This window comes from Enhydra lutris, unplaced genomic scaffold (assembly GCF_002288905.1).
Source record: "Enhydra lutris kenyoni isolate GAN:26980312 unplaced genomic scaffold, ASM228890v2 scaffoldscaffold9, whole genome shotgun sequence".
Lineage (NCBI taxonomy): Eukaryota > Metazoa > Chordata > Mammalia > Carnivora > Mustelidae > Enhydra > Enhydra lutris.
Window position 1 is genome coordinate 76612914 of NW_019154093.1, and position 17870 is coordinate 76630783.

A 17870-nucleotide genomic window follows, 5' to 3' on the forward strand; every position below is an offset into this window, starting at 1 on the left:
GGCGCAGGGAGGCTGCTAAGAGAGCCAGGATCTAGGAGAGACCCTGTCCATCCCCTTCCGTGGTTGGAACAGACCAGTAGTGTTGTTTTTTTTTAAAGATTTTATTTAATTATTTGACAGACAGAGATCACAAGTAGGCAGAGAGGCAGGCAGAGAGAGAGAAGGGGAAGCAGGCTCCCTGTTGAGCAGAGAGCCTGATGCGGGGCTTGATGCAGGGCTTGATCCCAGGACCCTGGGATTATGACCCAAGCAGAAGGCAGAGGCTTTAACCCACTGAGCCACCCAGGCGCCCCAGATCAGTAGTATTTGGAGAAACACTTCAGTGATGTGTGCAAAGTCAATAGAGGGGGTCTGTGTGGTGGGGATGTCGCCAGGCCTGTGGGGCAGGAGGTTTGCTTGGGTGGCAGCGCCTTGCTGAACCTAGAGTGGTTTGGCCTTGTTGGTGGCCCAGGGTTGAAGGGAGCCTGGGAGCCTGACAGACATCGGAGGCTCAGGGGTATACCGGAATTCAGAGGGAGAGTATGGCCGGCACTCAGACGGAACATTCCTGCCAATGTGCTATGTCTGTCATCTCCTATTAGGCCGCTAGCAGTATAGAGGCAGTGTCTAGTGAGGAGAAAAGTAAACCCAAGGGGTTGGTTGGTGCTTCAAGTATTTAAATGAGGCCAGTCTTGATTCCATCTGAGGGCACTTGCGCAGGGGAGCCAGATCCGTCTCCCTGGACAGATCCTTCTCTGGAGCCCTCATTCATTCATCCTTTCTTTGTATATATTCAACAAATGAGGCCTATCAGATAATAAGCATATTCAGGTCCTCCTCCCTGCCTCACAGAGCTTAAATCCCAGGGGAGAACACATTTTCCTGTTTCCTTGTTGATTATCCTCCTTTCAGCAGGTGAGTGCCATTTTCCTTTCAATGACTTTTTTTTTTTTTAAAGATTTTATTGAGGGGCACCTGGGTGGCTCAGTGGGTTAAGCCTCTGCTTTCGGCTCAGATCATGGTCTCGGGGTCCTGGAATTGAGCCCCGCATCGGGCTCTCTGCTCAGCAGGGAGCCTGCTTCTCCTTCTCCCTCTGCCTGCCTCCCTGTCTATTTGTGATCTGTGTGTCTCTCTCTGTCAAATAAATCAATAAAATCTTTAGAAAAGAAAAAAAAATTTTATTGATTTGAAAGTGAAGGAGAGTGAGTTCGTGCATGTGTGAGCGGTGTTGGGAGAAGCAGAGGGAAGGAATCAAGCAGACTCCCGAGTGTGGAGCCCAATGCAGGGCTTGATCCCACGACCCTTAGATCATGACCTAAGCTGAAACCAAGAGACATTCCACTGACTGAGCCACCCAGTCACCCCCGCGATGGCTTTAAGTGAGCTGGTTCCCTAAGTCAGACTTTGGGAATGCTTCAGGGTTGTCCCTGCCCATAAGAAGGACTTCCATTCCCAGAGATCTGAGGGAATCAGACACTAATTCTCCATGGCCACCCATCTGGCAACAAATGTCCAGCCACAAGGTGGAAAGAGGAAGGCCTCATACTATGGATGTCGAACAGGTACTTCTTCACTGATTTCTCTGAGGCCATCCAGAGCCTCACAGGGCTCTCCTGTGTTGGGCCTTTCATCAAACCTGGGCTTGGGAAACATTGCCAGTAGTTCACTTGACTTTCTGAAGTTTGGCTTCTGGACTTTTAGGGCCCTCATCACACTATGTTGTAAGCCTTGATTTCCTTTTATTTCCCACAACAGACTTAGTGCTTCTTGAAAGCTGAGGTCAGTCCTCATTCCTCTATCTTCCTAGCCTGGCCCAGGGCCTGGCACACAGTCTGTGTTTAACACCAGCTTGCCAGTTGCTTCTACCCTGGCCCCACACAGCTCTTCGGATGTTCTCCAGGAGAAACGTGGCCTTCCCTTTTTCTACCTGGCTGAAATGTCACCTCCTGCAGGAATGTCTCCAGCCCCTAAAACCAAAAGGGAACGATGAGTTTGCATGTTGTTCCCTCTCATCTCAAGCAGCTCCTAGCTGGTAGTGTCTAGAAAGGCAAACTGATGAGTGCTGTGCACTATTGTGCAAGGCAAAATTGTGAGACTTTACAAATGGGCAGAGGATTCCTGGGTGTTCTGTCTGTAGAAGGCTGTGAGTTGTCTGGGGTTCTGGGCTATCTGGTTCTATAGGGAGCTCTGCATCGGACTGTCTTCTGCTGGGCTGCATTACAGCTTGGTGGAGATGGGAGCTAACCTGTGGAGGACTGACAGTGGTGCAGATGCTCTCCCTCTGATGGGCAATGCGAATTACCCCTGTTCATGGCAGTGCAAATGCGTTTTGTCCAGTAGAGAAATCTCCATAAATCCACAGTTGTAAAATCTTACTGGTTCCCTCCTTAATGAGTTATATAAACATGTGCATTTTATATCTGTATGAAAGCTATGATTTTACCATTTTTTAAAGATTTATCTATTTGAGAGAAAGAGAGATATAGACAGAGAGAGAGAGAGAGAACAAGCTGGGAGAGGAGCAGTGGGAAAAGGAGGAGCAGACTCTATGCTGAGCACAGGGCCCTACATGGGGTTCAGTCCCACAGCCCTGATATCATGACCTGAGCTAAGAGCAAGAGCAGGACGTTTTAACTGACTGAGCCACCTAGGTGTCCCTGACTTTACCATTTTTTTTTTAAATTTTAAAAAAATTTTTTTTATCTAATTGAGAGATAGAGGTGAGTGAGAGAACACAAGCAGGGGGAGCAGCAGAGGGAGCAACAGAGGGAGAGGAAGAAGCAGGCTCACCGATGAGCAGGAAGCCTAATGTGGGGTTTGATCCCATGACCCTGGGTTCATGACCTGAGCCAAAGGCAGATTCTTAACTGACTGAGCCACCCAGGTGCCCTGATTTTACCATTTTTAAGAAAGATTTATTTATTTGAGGCGGGGGGTGAGCAGGCGGGGAGGGCAGAGAGAGAGGGAGAGAATCTCAAGTAGATTCCCTGCTGAGTGCAGAACCTGACCTGGGGCTTAATATCACGACCCTGAGATCATGACCCTTGCCAAAATCAAGAGTCAGATACTTAAAACTGAGCCACCCAGGTGCCCTGTGATTTTACCATTTTGAAAAATATTCTTTGACAGTGGGAAGATCTAGGACAGAGGTAGTGATAATTCCTGCTGAGCATTTATTCAGGCATTATGCTAAGGGTCTTATAGACATTGCCATATTTAACCATCTTGGCAACACTATAAGGTAAGTTCTATTCAGTCCCATTTTATGGATGTACAAACTGTGGCCTAGAAGTTAAATAACTTAAGGACTCAGAATCAGTAAGCGGCCTGTTTGGAACTTGTACCCAACACCTGGGATTTGACACAGATTCATACTCTGTGCTGTACACCTAAAGACAATTAAAAATGAATGGGGGGATGTGCCTGGTTGGCTCAGTCTGTTGGGTGTCTGCCTTTGGTTCAGGTCGTGATCCCAGGGTCCTGGGATCGAGCCCGCCTCAGGTTCCCTGCTTGGCAGGGAGCCTGCTTCTCCCTCTCCTCCCTGCTCCTGTGCGCTCTCTCTCTCAAATAAATAGAATCTTAAAAGAAAACACAACAAAACAAAACACACACACAAAAAACTGGGGAAGAATCAGTAAGGGCCTCCTGTAAGAGGAGACAAACCGAGTTTCAAAAGATGACGAGGAGTTAGTACAGAGGGGTTACCACGCACAAGTGAGCGCGTAGGAAGGCAGGGCGGTTGGGAATCCCGGCCTGCTGTACTCAGATATTCTGCAGGGCAGGAGAGCAGGGTGCGGCTGGCGGCTGGCGAGGACTGGCGGGAGATAAGACTGGAGCAGTACGCAGGTGCTGATTGCTGATTGAGAATGGCTCCTGGGGGTCAAGCAGAAATTGGACTTTATCCTCAAACTATAGAATTTTCAGCAGAGGAGTGACATGATTAGATGAGTTTTATTATTTTTATCTTTATTGCTTTTATTTGAAGTTATAAAAGCTGCTGAGACACTTGGTCTTTTTAGAGAAATCATTTTGACAGCAGTGTTGAGGTTGGATTGGAAGTAGCAGGAACCTAGGTGGGGAGGCTGTTAAAAAGCCAAGCCGGGAACAAAAGGAGGGGGTGAAAGGAGAAACAGAAACGCTTTTGGGCAGCTGATGAGGCACGTGGGGGAAGGAACAGGGAGACAGAGGGAGAGGCTGGGGCAGGGGTGGAATTTTAAGCGTCCTCCCAAGTGCCTGGCTCATTGACTCCTACTGCAGGCCGGTTCCTGCTCACTCTTAGCATTGGAGAAGATAGTACTTGGAATTTAAAAGGCGAAGGGTTGTTAATCGAAAGTAAAGCTCTCCTATTGAGAAGCGTATATAAATAAATAGGGCCCAGGCCCCTCTCTTTTGGTTTTAAGGGTGGGGTGGGGGGCGATGAGAAAGGAAAAGAGACAAATCGCAATTGACAAGAATCATTAGAAACCTTCTCTTGATAATTATCGATGTACAGATTGTCAGCACACCAGGTGATTTCTAATCCCAGCCCAGTTCCCCTCCCGGCTTCTTAATGGCTGCGGGCCACTTCCTCTTGGGACCTGGCCAGAGTAAGCTCAGGAAATGCAAACTTTTAATTCTGGAATTAGTAAAGCATATTAGGAAAGGAAATCCACAAGTGAAGAAATCACATTATGAATTCTGATGCCAAGGGAAAAGATTGTGAGTTTATTGGGGGCAGGGCCATTTTACTCATTTTGCTGCGGGGCCCAAGTCATTGGTCTGGTCCTTGTTCCAAGATTACCTAGGATTCAGTCTCTCCCATTCTTGTAGGTCTTCAGACGTCCATCTGGTGCCTTCAGCTCTAGCCACTGAGCTGTGTGCAGTCCTGCTTTGCACTGTTCTGCAGCAGGGGAGATGCCCTGCTTGGATGAAGACCCAACTAAAGGGTCAATATTTTTCATGACACCTGCCAGGATTTTGTGTGAATCTGAGGACAGAATATACTCAAAAGGCCTTTGAAAACCGATTAGCTATACAAATGTTATCAGCTGGTCTGTATTCCTTGTTGTTCTGACTGGTGACTTGACACTTGCTATGTAATTTATATATTTTAAGATTTATTTATTTGAGAGAGGGAGAGAGAGACCACGGGGGAGGGGGCAAAGAGAGAGGGAGACTCCTTACTGGACTGCTGGCTGAGTGCAGAGCCCTTCGTGGGGATCCATTTCATGACCCTGAGATCACGACCTGAGCCAAAATCAAGAGTCAGATACTCAACTGACAGCCACCCAGGCGCTCTGCTGTTTAATTTTTTTAACACTATGAGCTCAATGTAATGCAAGTATATACTCAACAGAATACTGGGTACTTTCATACTTAATCCTCACAATTTCACTGTTTATTTTACCAGAGGCTCAGAGAAACTGACTTGCTCAAGAATATAATTTTTGTCCTTTTTAGGGCCCTCTTGAGATTGGGTTAAAGAATTCTCCATGTGCTGCCGCACCACAACACTTACTACAGAGTCCTCCCCATTATACTAGAAGCTGTGGGTGCCAGGAACAAAATTTTGGTCACAGTTATCTCTATTCAGTAAATGAGTACATAGAAGATACTAGAAAAACAAGACAAAGCCAACCCGCCAAATACTGTTTTCCTTACAACATAGTGTTCACTGTCTGTCTTCTGCTCCTAGAATGTAAGATGTATGGAAGACCTACTATGCCTGGCTCATGGCTGGATTCTCAAAGCCTAGAACAATGCTTGGGACATATTAATAGTCCAGTAAATACTTGCTGGTAAATAAATGACAGCTATGTGGACAAGCAAATTCTTTTTGTGACATCAGTGCACTTTTTTTCTGACGCTGATTCTAGTAAGATAACGTTTTGAGACTGCCAACACTCTGATGTGGGTAAGTGCTGAATGCTCTGGCTTTCTGAGTTAAACATTCACTTGCAGCAAGATGATGATCAGAGGGGGAACCACAGGAATGCTGTCCCTAAGAGCATGGTCTCAGGGAAGACGGCATTGCAGGCTGGTGCAGGTGTGGGCCATGGACTCTTGCTCCATGGCCCTGGTCCAGCACCAGCAAGACCATGACTTGACACAGCTGGGCTCTTGAGTCCTGGGTCTCATACACCACCCTTTCACCAGATGCAGCTCTTGAAGCAGCAGGAAAAAAATAACCTGCTTGTAATCATCATCAGCTTCATGTTCTTAGGAATCCTGTTTCTTGCCAGAACCCTTCTAGATCAACTATACTATTCTTTCCCCCCTCTGTAAACCAGTATTATGTGCTACATTAAATATTTTTTAAGTGTAAAAGTTACCATCACATTAAGAAAATTTAGAGTATGAAAAAAAATACAGAAAGTCACCTCTAATTTCACCAGTCACAAAATGATTAGCCTACTTGTGTATATTCTTTCTCCTGCCATGCATGTGTATATATGCATTGTGTGTGTGTGACATGTATCATGATCGTTTTTTTTTTTAATAAAAATTTTATTTATTTGTCAGAGAGAGACAGCGAGAGCACAAGCAGAGGGAGCAGCAGTAGCCGAGCAGGAAGCCCAATGCGGGGCTCCATCCCAGGACCTCGTGACCTGAGCCAAAGGCAGACACTTAACCAGCTGAGCCACCCAGGCATACCTTGTGTTTTGCCTTTTTGTTTAACATCATGCCATGTTTACACCACAAGGACATCATAACCATCCATTTAAATAGTTACTGATATACACCTTCAGGATTTTTCAAAGAAACTGACAAATTTCAAAGGCAAACCTTTTTCTTATATAAATTCCAAATCTGGAATTCTTAGATGTGAACTCATGGCACTTGACACATATCATGAAATTGTTGCCAATATGTTAAATACCAATTTAATTGGTTACGAAGTGATAATTTATAATTTAAATCAGGTTATCAATATAGTATGGAAAAATTAAAACCTCATCAAGTCTTCAATTTGCATTTAAGAACATCGCTGGGACAGACAGCTTTAACCATGACTGCTTACTAGTTACTTATTCTTTTAGAATCATCACAGACATTGAGAGGAAATGTTTATCTGCTGCTAGGTGGGCCTCTCTTTCTTGGAAACGATGTACCGTTAGGGCATCAGGAGCAAGGGTTTTAGGACTCACATCCCTCTTGCTCAAAGAGCTGGGCATGTATGCATCAGCCTCATGAACTGGTCATTTCATCCATTCATTTACCAAAGAAAGACCATTACATTTGTAAGAATAAAAGGAGGGGGGAAAAAAAGAATAAAAGGAGGATCTGATCAAAAGGAGAATTTGATAATTTAGCTAATATTCTTTATTTTTGAAGTATGCTCTACACCCAGCATGGGGCTTGAACTCACAACCCTGAGATGGAGAGTTACATGCTCTATTGACTGAATCAGCCAGGCACCCCAAATTTAGCTAATATTATCATTTTTTAAAAAAAGATTTTATTTGACAGAGAGAACACAAGTAGGCAGAGCAGCAGGCAGAGGGAGAGGAAGAAGCAGGCTCTCTGCCAAGCAGGGAGCCCAATGTGGGGCTCAATCCCAGGACGTTGGGATCAAGACCCGAGCTGAAGGCAGCTGCTTAACTGACTGAGCCACCCAGGCGCCCCAGCTAATATTATCTTTAAAAGTCACTTCCAAACTGTCCTAAGTAATGATCCATCTTGGGAATTAGAAGAGCAATTTTCCCCCAAGTATTAATTTTCTTTCTTTTTTTTATAGTCAGGTATTTATGCTCATGAAGCCCTTATTTAACATAAGCTGTTACATATCAACTAACCTTTCTGATAACCGTGGGAGGGGGTTGGTACTAATTATTAACAGCTTACAGAAGAAAAAAACCTTATGCTTATGGAGGCTAGGTAACTAGGTTGAGGTCACCCAGCCTCAGTTTGAACCCAGGTAGCTTATACTTCTATTCCACTAGTAGCTATCCCAGTCTCCTCTGGGGAGGGTAAAAGTTAGCAAAATGCTAACGATGCTGTTCTGCTCAAGGAAAAGATAATCTACACATACACATGGTACTTTTCCCAATCGCTGTCATTTGAATGATTTTGTCACTATGGCCCAGACTGAACTGGGGGGAAAAGGGGAGACTGAATCTAAATGCTAGAGCTAGAAAACATTTCAGAAGTGATGTACTTGAAACCCTCTAAATGCTTCTAGACTTTGAAGTAACTCGGCTTAATTGCTCACATCTGGGCAAGCCAAGCAAGCTTGGGCTGTCGCTTCCTGTCAAGAACCGAAAGAATTTTCATATTGACACAAGTCTGTCATTAACCTCTTTCTTCATGTCTTCGAGGCAAATGCCTGACCTGATTATTAAGACAGGCCATGTTGCAAAAGTGGAAATTTACTGTTCACCTTCCCTCATCTTTCCGAGCAAAACAGGGAGGGGAGGGGTACATACCTGATTATTAGGTTTGTTATACTGTGAACCATTTGCTAGGTAAAACCCAGACATTTAGGTTTTTCATAAAAACGGATACCCATTTCATTCTGAAATTCAATACAGTCAAACACTGGCTCATACAAAAATATTAAATGGCTCTTAACACATTTTTTTCTTTTTAAAATACAGGATTAATATTGACGTATGTATCTATGGACAAACAAACTAAATTTAGACAACTCAAGAATTCAGACAATTAGTCTTCAGTGTGATTATCAGGGATAAAACACCTCTGAAATTTCCATAATTTGTTTTTACCATCATGCTTTCCTGAGTATTTTGTAGAAATTATTCATTTATCCTAACTAGTTAATTTAAATTCTCAATAGATGGGAGTGTGCAGGCTAATACAGTCTTGTCACCATGATCATCTATAATTGCTAACTATCGGTTTAAGTAATACTCCAGCTTTGGCTTAGCAGCTTGTTACAGAGTAAGCTCTTAAACAGTGCCAAGCGTTTTTAGGGCCTATGACTACCGAAGAGCTGTACATGTTCTCTCTGCCACTTACGGAAGGTGTGGGACAGAGAGAAAACGAAGATGGGCAGGTGGTCTTTGCATACATTTGTTTCCAAAGCAGCCACAGAAACTGTGTGAATTGGAAAAAAACTGTCCTCATGTGGAGTAAAGGACAATAGCTTGGCTCAGAAAGCCCAGCTGCTTCTCAGCGTTGAACACAACCTACAACACAGACAGGATCCGCTGACTGATAACAAGGAATAGATGGCACAGAGTAGGCCTGTACTGGGTTTTAGTGTGGTTTGTTACCACAACTAATCTTGAATAAATACCTTAATTTCTGCCTCTTCAGGGGAAAAAAAGACTGGGTTGGACTGGGCAATAGAAGGTTTAATTCCAGCTTTGAGCCAGTTTTTAACCCTTTACTAACAAGATTCAACTACTGAACAAAGACTAAGCAGGGTCTTAGGTATGGACATAGCTCAACGATTGGGATGGGAGTGATGGGGTTCAAGACAAGGTTGCCCCCAAATATGCCACTTTGGAATGTGGAGTATCTGAGCTGAAGGCAGTCAATGCCTAGCAGACTCAAGAAGAGCTTTTTACCTCCCCTGTAACTGCCTAAAAAAATTTAGATAGGGAGCCTGTACCAGGAAGAGACGTATTATCATTTTTTTTTTTTTAAATGCAAGACTTTTCTATATTGGCATGGTCTACCAAACATTTGCTCTTCCATCTTCGTGTAAATTGTCTTCATTCCTTTTGAAGCTACAGACCCCTACCCACCCCTCCTTGGCTTTGGACGGCTTGTAAGTCTCAGCTGTCTGATTGTTTTGTTTTTTAAAATATTTTATTTATTTATTTGACAGAGATCACAAGTAGGCAGAGAGGGAGGCAGAGAGAGAGAAGGAAGCAAGCTCCCCGCTGAGCAGAGAGCCTGATGTGGGACTTGATCCCAGGACCCTGAGATCATGACCAGAGCCGAAGGTAGAGGCTTAACCCACTGGGCCACCCAGGCGCCCCTGTCTGTTTTTGACCCTCACATGTCTATGTGAAGTTCCTGTATGTATGAAATTAAAATTTTCTATCTTATCTGTCTTATGTCAATTATTATGCCATCCAAAGAACCTAGAAAGAAAGGCAGTTTTCTTCCTTAGAGGAGAAAATAATTCTGTACTCCTCCTCTTCCACCCCACCCCTTCCCACTTCCTTCTCATGGACAGTGATCCTCATTTTTATGGAAGGGGAAAGAGGCACATAGAGGTTATGGATTCAGGTGTATGGAAAACAGCAGAGTCCCAACTGGAGCCAAGCCTGCCAACAATCACAGCAGGCTTCTCCCCTAAAATTCCTTCTCCATCTGCCATGACACTCAGGCATAGAAAGGGAATTTTCATTGTGTCCTTAAGGTTAACTGCTTTGGATGCTTTCAGAGAGGTGATTTCAAAATTCCCCTCTTCCCTGCCTTAAAGAAAAGGAGGAAAGAAGAAAAAAAAAAATAAGCCATATACACAGCTCCCACAGCACATAAGCTGAATGATTTAATATTAGTAAGGGCCAAACTGGATCTTGATAATGAAAATGAAGACACAGTAATACTTTCTCAAGAAAATAAACATTTAGAGGGAGAAAGATTTCTTAAAAAAAAAAAGAAAAAAAAAAAGTTTATTTGGAAAAGCCAGCCTCTTACACAAAAGGTTTTGTACCTATACTTTCACTGTGTCAATTACAATACTTTAAAATGCACTAGGTATGATTTATTGAGTGTCTATCATCTTCGTGTGCATTTTCGAAGATACTAGGTTAGAAAATATTTACAGATTTCATTCTGGTCCATCCTCCCAATCCTTATGCTAAACTCATTTCTCTGCTTTTCAAGTAAGTAAAAAGGGTCACAATATCTTTAGGTTTCTGTGGAGTAGTAAGACTGTGTCTAATAATTATAAGCAAAACATAATTTTTTTTCCAGGCCTTCTCAGTAAAAGAAACAGAGCAACTTCTCTCCCTTTCTTACTCTTACTGGTTTGCCTGGGGCCAAATCACTCTGGCTTTAATTAGCAAACATTAAAAAAAAAAAAAAAAAAACCTAAACACACAAAGACTGAGTATCTCACACACAGCTCTAAGCTAGACGCAGATATAAATGGAACCACTACGAATCAATGGGGGGAAAATTCCAGGAACACCACCACCAACAAAAAATTCCAAGTCTCACAGTTTAACTAAGGTTTTGGTAAAACTGAAGCTAAATTCAGCTGCTATTTGAAATATCTGTCTACATTTAATTAGATGTGTTTACTAAGGAGGCACAAATACATAGTTTTGCATATTTTAAAATTAACTTTTAGAGTGAAAAGTACTAAGTAATTTCAAAGGGGGCAATGGTCTATAACCACTCAAAATGTGTCTTTGAAAAGGGAAAACAGTAATTTAATGAAATAAATTCTCAAGCACTAATAATATTAGCATCCTAAGAAAAGATTCCAGAGGGATGCTGTTGAGTACAATGTATCTAGAACAGCCAAGATGTTTCCAAAGTTTTACGCCTTAAATTTCCTAAATATATAGCTAGCAGGCACTATGCCAGGCAACTACTGATACGGGGAAAATATTTTAGACAGGATTTTATAATATCCCAACTTCCAACCAATACTTCTATTCATAAATCTTCCAGTGATGATGTCTGACAGTGTATTACAAATAACAATGAAGCAAGATTAATTTTAAATTTTAGATTTGTCTCAAACACGTTAGTTGTTATTTTTCCTTATAATGTAACACTTAAAATAGATGAATTCAGCAGAATGGTTTAAAAAGTTAAGGCTCCCTAAAGAGTTCTAAAGACTAAAACTTAAGGCACATATTATAATCTTCTGGACACTGTTAAAAGCTAGGATTTAAACAAACAAACACACAAACAAAAAACCACCACACTACTGCCTTCTCTCATTCTTTGCCAACCACTCCCTCCCCAAAGGTATGGCATTTTTAATTCAGGCTACTGGTAAGGAGTGAAACAAAAATTCCATCCATGAACACCTGGTATGATTCACACACATATGCCCACTATCGTCATTGAGCACCACTGCTGGAATACAGGCCAGTAGATATTTTCAGGTATCTTGGGTCACAGCTACTTCATTGACCCTTGGGCCGCACAGGTTTAGACTGGACTCTCCTCCTCTTTGGGACTTCCTTCTGTGTCCTTCTGCTCTGCAGATTCTGCTGCATATTGTTTTGGATTCTCAGCAGCATCCACACTTGTCTCCTCCTCTTTGCTCTCCTTTTTCTGCTGCTCCTCTGCTTTTTGCTCTTTCGCCACAAGTCGGTAATTGATGCCCATGCCAATGAAGAGATAGACGCCTGCTACAATAAGGATCACACCACATGACCAGTAGGTGTATTTGTAGTCTCCATAGATGTCATTCAGACTACCTGAAGATACCCAAAACAAAGTTATGTGGACAGACGTAAACACGTACACCTTCCCCCAAAGAGAGTTGAAGGATCCACTCAGAAAGATGTCAGCCAATCCTCAAAGAGCCCACAAATGACAAATGCTTCTAAAAAGGGACTGCTAACAATGATCTCATCTTTTATGACATCACACTTGATTTTAGATGGCCTTGCTTATCCTGTTACTTTTAGCAACTTGAAAGGAATGAAATCTTGGCCAACTGGAATGGGGAAGGCCTAGAGATACGTAGAATCAAGTCTCCCCCTTCACAATGGAAAAACGTGTGGCTCAGAAGAGATGTAGGAGTCTTGCCCCAGGCTCCAGACCTAACTGCAGCATCCCGCCCAATGCTCTTTTGCTGACATCAGCATTCCCAAAGAGCAGCCCTAGGGACACTTGTCCTGTGCTACAGAATTAACTAACAGCAACACCTTCCCAACATCCTAGGTGCTTAACCCTCACAACAGGCAGCGTCTGTCATCACACTTGCTGTATAATCTGCTGACTGAAGTTAGAAACCTTGGGTAACTTGTCCAAGGTCACAGAGCTAGTAAGTGAAGTGGCCTGGCTTGAAACCCAGGAGGTCTGACTCTGAGGCCTGACCTGTAACCTCCCAAGTGTTTCCAGAGTCAGACCTAGGAAATGGCTCAGCGTATGCTTCTCCAGTGAAGGGTCACCGTGTGCATTAGCATATTAAAGATTTTGCAAGGTCCTCTAGTAGAGACATCTATCAAACTTAGTGTTCCCAACATCTGCTTTTGGCCATGAAATCCTTAGGATAATAGAATTTATTAGCATCTCATCCAATTGGTATGTTAAGGAATAAACTGTGGAAAACCCTACTCTATCCGTCAGAGAAGGACCGAATAGAACCAATTCAAACACCATTCCATGTGGTTTTCTAACTCAGGGCACTGGCCATCCAGCAATACTCACTGTGCCTACACTTGTCCCAGGCACTGGCCTGCTGGCCTTTAGGATAAGGGAGAACAGAGGAGAAAACCTCCACAGTTCAGCGGACAAGAGAAATGTTAAATAATGACACAAACCAAGACAAGGGGGTTTGCAAGCGGAAACCGGGGGTTGGCTGCAGCAAGCAGGGCCAGGGAGGCGCCTCTTAACATGTAAATGGAGCGGAGACCTAGAGCGGGTTGGGCGTGATCCAGGAGGAGGGGATGGGAGAAGGCTGGGGCCCTGGAACAGCAAGTGCAAAGGCAGGTGAGGAAGCTGCGACGTGAGAGGGGAAGGAGGAAGGGCGGGGTTGCTGGAACAGAGAGAACAAAAGGTGAGTGACAGGAAATGAGGCTGCAGAGATTGGTGGCCAGGCTGGGGGACGCCTTGCAGGCCACAGGAGGGAATTTGATCTCCACCCTGAGAACAATGGGAAGCAACTGGAGAGATCTAATCAGCTGGGCTATCAGGTTTGTATTTGCACAGATAAATTTTGTCTGCAGTGTAGAAAACAGATTGAAGGTGGGATAGAGTGGATATGGGTACACCAGCCAGGAGGCTATGGGAAGCAGCAGCCCAGATGGGAGACAGGAGCTGTGAACACGGTGCTGTGATGGAAAGATGGGCTGATTAGAAAGGGACTTAGGAGGTGAAAATTGACAAGTCTTGGCAATCACTGGATATGGGGTGGAAAAGAACAATATGAAAAGATAGCTGTAGGACTTCTTTCATGTATTCTCACTCACTAGCCAAATACTTTCAAGAAGTATACATCTAAAAGGAGGGCCAAATTGTATTTTCACTAATATTATCTAATGAACTATTAATTTAAAAAGATGAAGTATTTAATAACCTTAGGAAACAGTTCCCAAATCATATCTTCACTTACTAGCCATGTGACACAAGGCAAATTATTTAACTTTTCAAAGTTTCTATTTCTTATGAAGTAGGAACTACGACAGTTCTATTTCATAGGCTTGTGAGATATAAGAGAATATAGAAAATGGTTAGAACAGTCCTTGGTAAACCATGAGCTTACATGGTAGCTATTACCAGAGATGGAGTTGTATTTTACATGTTTTCTACAACAAGCACATAAATTTTTTGAAGAGAAAACATACTTCAAAAAAGAATGCCATTTGTAAAAATATTTGACTCCTCTTTCAGGTGGATGGTTGAGTGTAATTCACTTCCGTAAGAATTGGAGCAGTTCTGTTGTGCCAAGCACTGTGCCAGCACTGAGGCTAGAGGAATCAGAAATACCTTCTGCCACCAGGCAGCTTACTAATCTGGGCTTTCTAGCACCCTTCCATCTCCTATGCCTGCTTCATGTTAATAGAACCAAAGAGGGAGTAGGGCATACTATACCTAAAAGTGGTGGCCCCAGGAGGACAGGACAGCATTCCACAATGGTCACCAATCCCACGGCGCTGGAGAACCTCTGGGGTCCAACGAGGTCCATCAGGGTTTCAAACAACACGGAGCTGAGCCACCCAAATGCAAATCCAAAGAATCCAGCATAGACACAGAACCCAATGTAGCTGGAGGATAAAGGCGCTAGCAGATGACACACTCCGTTTGCAACAATAGAAGCCGCAAAAAAATACTGAACTCGAGGTCTTATCCACTTGGTGTTGGCTACAAGTCCCATAGAAGGTCTAGCTACCATGTCAACAAAAGCCAGAATGGAAAGAAGGAAGGCAGACTTCTCACTAGAGTAATGTTGACTCTTGCCATAATTACTAAGAAAGACTAAAGGGGTAAAAAGTCCAAAAAACATGAGCACATTTCCGGACAGGTATAGCAAAAAGCCTCTGTGTGTGAACAGAGATAAATCCAGGAATTTATTAACTGTTTGGAAAATTGACCGTTTCTCTTCTTTGTGGTTTCCTCCAATAAGATCTGTATTTGCATCACTTGACCCCTTTTTCTCTTCAGATTTCCCAGGTTCCTGAAGGGATTCTTTGGACCTTTTCCCCACATTTGTCGCTGGGGGCCCTATTGGTCGCATCAGAGCTCCAGCCACACAGCAGTTTAGGAGGAGGCCCCCGAGAATTAGGAAGCTCCCTCTCCAGCCAAAGATACCAAAGAAAGCCTGATTGAGGGGGGCCAGGGTGGAGAGGAACACAGGGCTGCCGGCCATGGCCAGTCCATTTGCCAAAGGTCGCCTCTTGTAGAAATACTTGCCAATCATGGTCAGAGCGGGATTCAAGTTGAAGGCAAGCCCAAGACCTGGGAGGATGGAAAAGAACCACATAAATGTCACAAACATATTAGGAATTACTTAGCCAGACAAAGAAATTAAGACGAGAAGTATAAAAAATGCAAAAGAGACAAAAATCCTCACCAGTTCAGGACATACTGCATAATGGTTTAAAGTATGAGATCTAAGTGGGTTCAAACCTCAGCATCACTATTTACTGGCTGGTAAGATCAGACACATGAGTGTTTCCTGATACGTAAAAGAGGCATGCAACACTACGTTGAGTAAAACATTTAGAAGAGTGCCTGGCATATAGAAAGCACTCAATAAATGTTATTTTTATTACTGTTGCTTATATTACTTGAAGGTGAATAACTATTTGTCTAGTCTTACAGAATCATCTGAGGAGTCACTGTAACAATAGACGATCATTAAGTAGATAGTTACAACTAGAGACAAAAGTTTTACAACAGAAAATGCAATACAAAATTACTCCTTTTACAGTAGTATCAAAAAGTTAAAAAAAAAAAAAAAACAAAAAACCAAACATGTAATGTATATTCACTACAAAAATATGCTCACTACAATTGTGTAACTTTCCTAAAGAGTCACTGAATTTAAAAACAACACACACACATATACACAGTTTTCGGATAATAAAGCACAACATTATCAAGGTGTCAGTACTTCCCAAATGAATGCATTAATTTAATGTTATTCCAAATGAAATGTCAGTGCATTTCATTTGGAATAGGTAAAATGACTCTAAAACATACTTAGAAGAATGCATGGGAGTCAACCAGGAAATTTTTGGTGGTACAGGAGGAGTGGGACAAACTTTAACAGATATTTAAGTGTTCTTCTAAAAGCTACAATTATTACAACAGTGTGGCTCTGACTCAGGTAAACACTTATCAGTGAAAGTGGTCAGAAAGTCCAGGAACATACCTGATTTTATAGATAGATAGATAGATAGATATCCATATATAAATGTAAATGATTTTTTAAAAAAGATTTTATTTATTTATTTGACAAAGATCACAAGTAGGCAGAGAGGCAGGCAGGGGGGAGGGGGAGCAGGCACCCCACTGAGCAGAGAGCCCTATGCGGGGCTAGATCTCAGGACCCTGGGATCATGACCTGAGCGGAAGGCTGAGGCTTTAACCCACTGAGCCACCCAGACGCTCCATAAATGTAAATGATTTAATATATATATAATATAAAATGTAAAATGATTTAACATATATATGTGATTTAATGTAAAAATGAAATTTTAAATTACTATAGAATTATTCAATAAACAGTGCTAGTAAAAGTAAATATTCAAATAACTTCTAGATGCTCTCCCTGGCCCCAACTTGCTCCAGCTCCCTACCATTTATGTTTAAGGTATTCACAGAGGCTTAAACCAATACACCAGGGCAGACCACTCTCTCAGTTCAGGCTTGCTAATGGCTTCCCATCCATAACCTTTACCTTGGCCTTTACCTCCCTTCCTCATCTCATACCAGACCATTCTCACCTGTGCCAATAAGCATACTGTTGACCTGGGGCTTAGGTTGCCCCAAATTTTCACAAAGCTTGTTTCCTGTTGCTACTCTTATCTCTTGGTTAAGGTCAACTCTTCAGAGCGACCTACCTTTGTAGACTACCAATCTACCAGTCCTTCCCTGTCAGAACATTTTGTTTTGAGGCTTTGTATAGCATTATCACTACCTGATATTCTTCCTACTTATACATACATGTGTGAGTAGTACTGTCTGTCCCCTCATTAAAGGGTATGATTTAGCCCTAGTTGTTGCTCTATTCCCAATAAAATCTAGAATATTGCTTGACACACACATGGTTGTTACTCAATAAATATTTGAGGAAATAAAAGAGCAAACAAACAAACTGACTAACCATGTGGGAACAAAGAGAGTTTCATATTTCTTCTCATTTTATGTAAAATGTTCTTTTCCAATCAGAAATTTTAAATGTAAAAAAAGGAGGGGGGAAAGATTAAATGCAATCCTTATCAAACTACCAACAGCATTTTTCACAGAACTAGAACAAATAACCCTAAAATTTGTATGGAATTACAAAAGATCCCCAAATAGCCAAAGCAATCTTGAAAAAGAAGAACAAAGCTGGAGGTATCACAAGTCCAGATTTCAAGTATATTATAAAACTGTAGTAATCAAAACAGTATGGTACAAGCACAAAAATAGACACATAGATCAATGGAACAGAATAGAGAGCCCGGAAATAGACCCACGATTATATGGTCAATTAAATTAATCTTTGACAAAGGAGGCAAGAATATGCAATGGGAAGAAGAGAGTATCTTTAAAAAACGGTGGTGGGAAAACTAGACAGCTGTATGCAAAAGAAT

The 17870-nt window shown here is 42.5% G+C and overlaps 1 protein-coding gene across 2 annotated transcripts in view; it reads right to left on the bottom strand.

Annotated features, from left to right (window-relative positions):
* Positions 1–1316: 1316 nt before the first annotated feature.
* Positions 1317–17870, bottom strand: part of LOC111143063 (solute carrier family 16 member 1) — a 69349-nt gene continuing 52795 nt past the window's right edge. Inside the window, exons 4-5 of one of the 2 annotated variants that reach the window (XM_022496507.1) lie at positions 14662–15525; positions 1317–1946 (exon numbers count right to left, since the gene is read on the bottom strand). In XM_022496507.1, the coding sequence (XP_022352215.1) occupies positions 1903–1946; positions 14662–15525 (908 nt within the window). In that variant the 3' untranslated portion in view covers positions 1317–1902. Of the gene's footprint in view, positions 1947–9868; positions 12321–14661; positions 15526–17870 lie in introns of those variants that run through there. The other variant, XM_022496506.1, reaches the window with a different exon arrangement.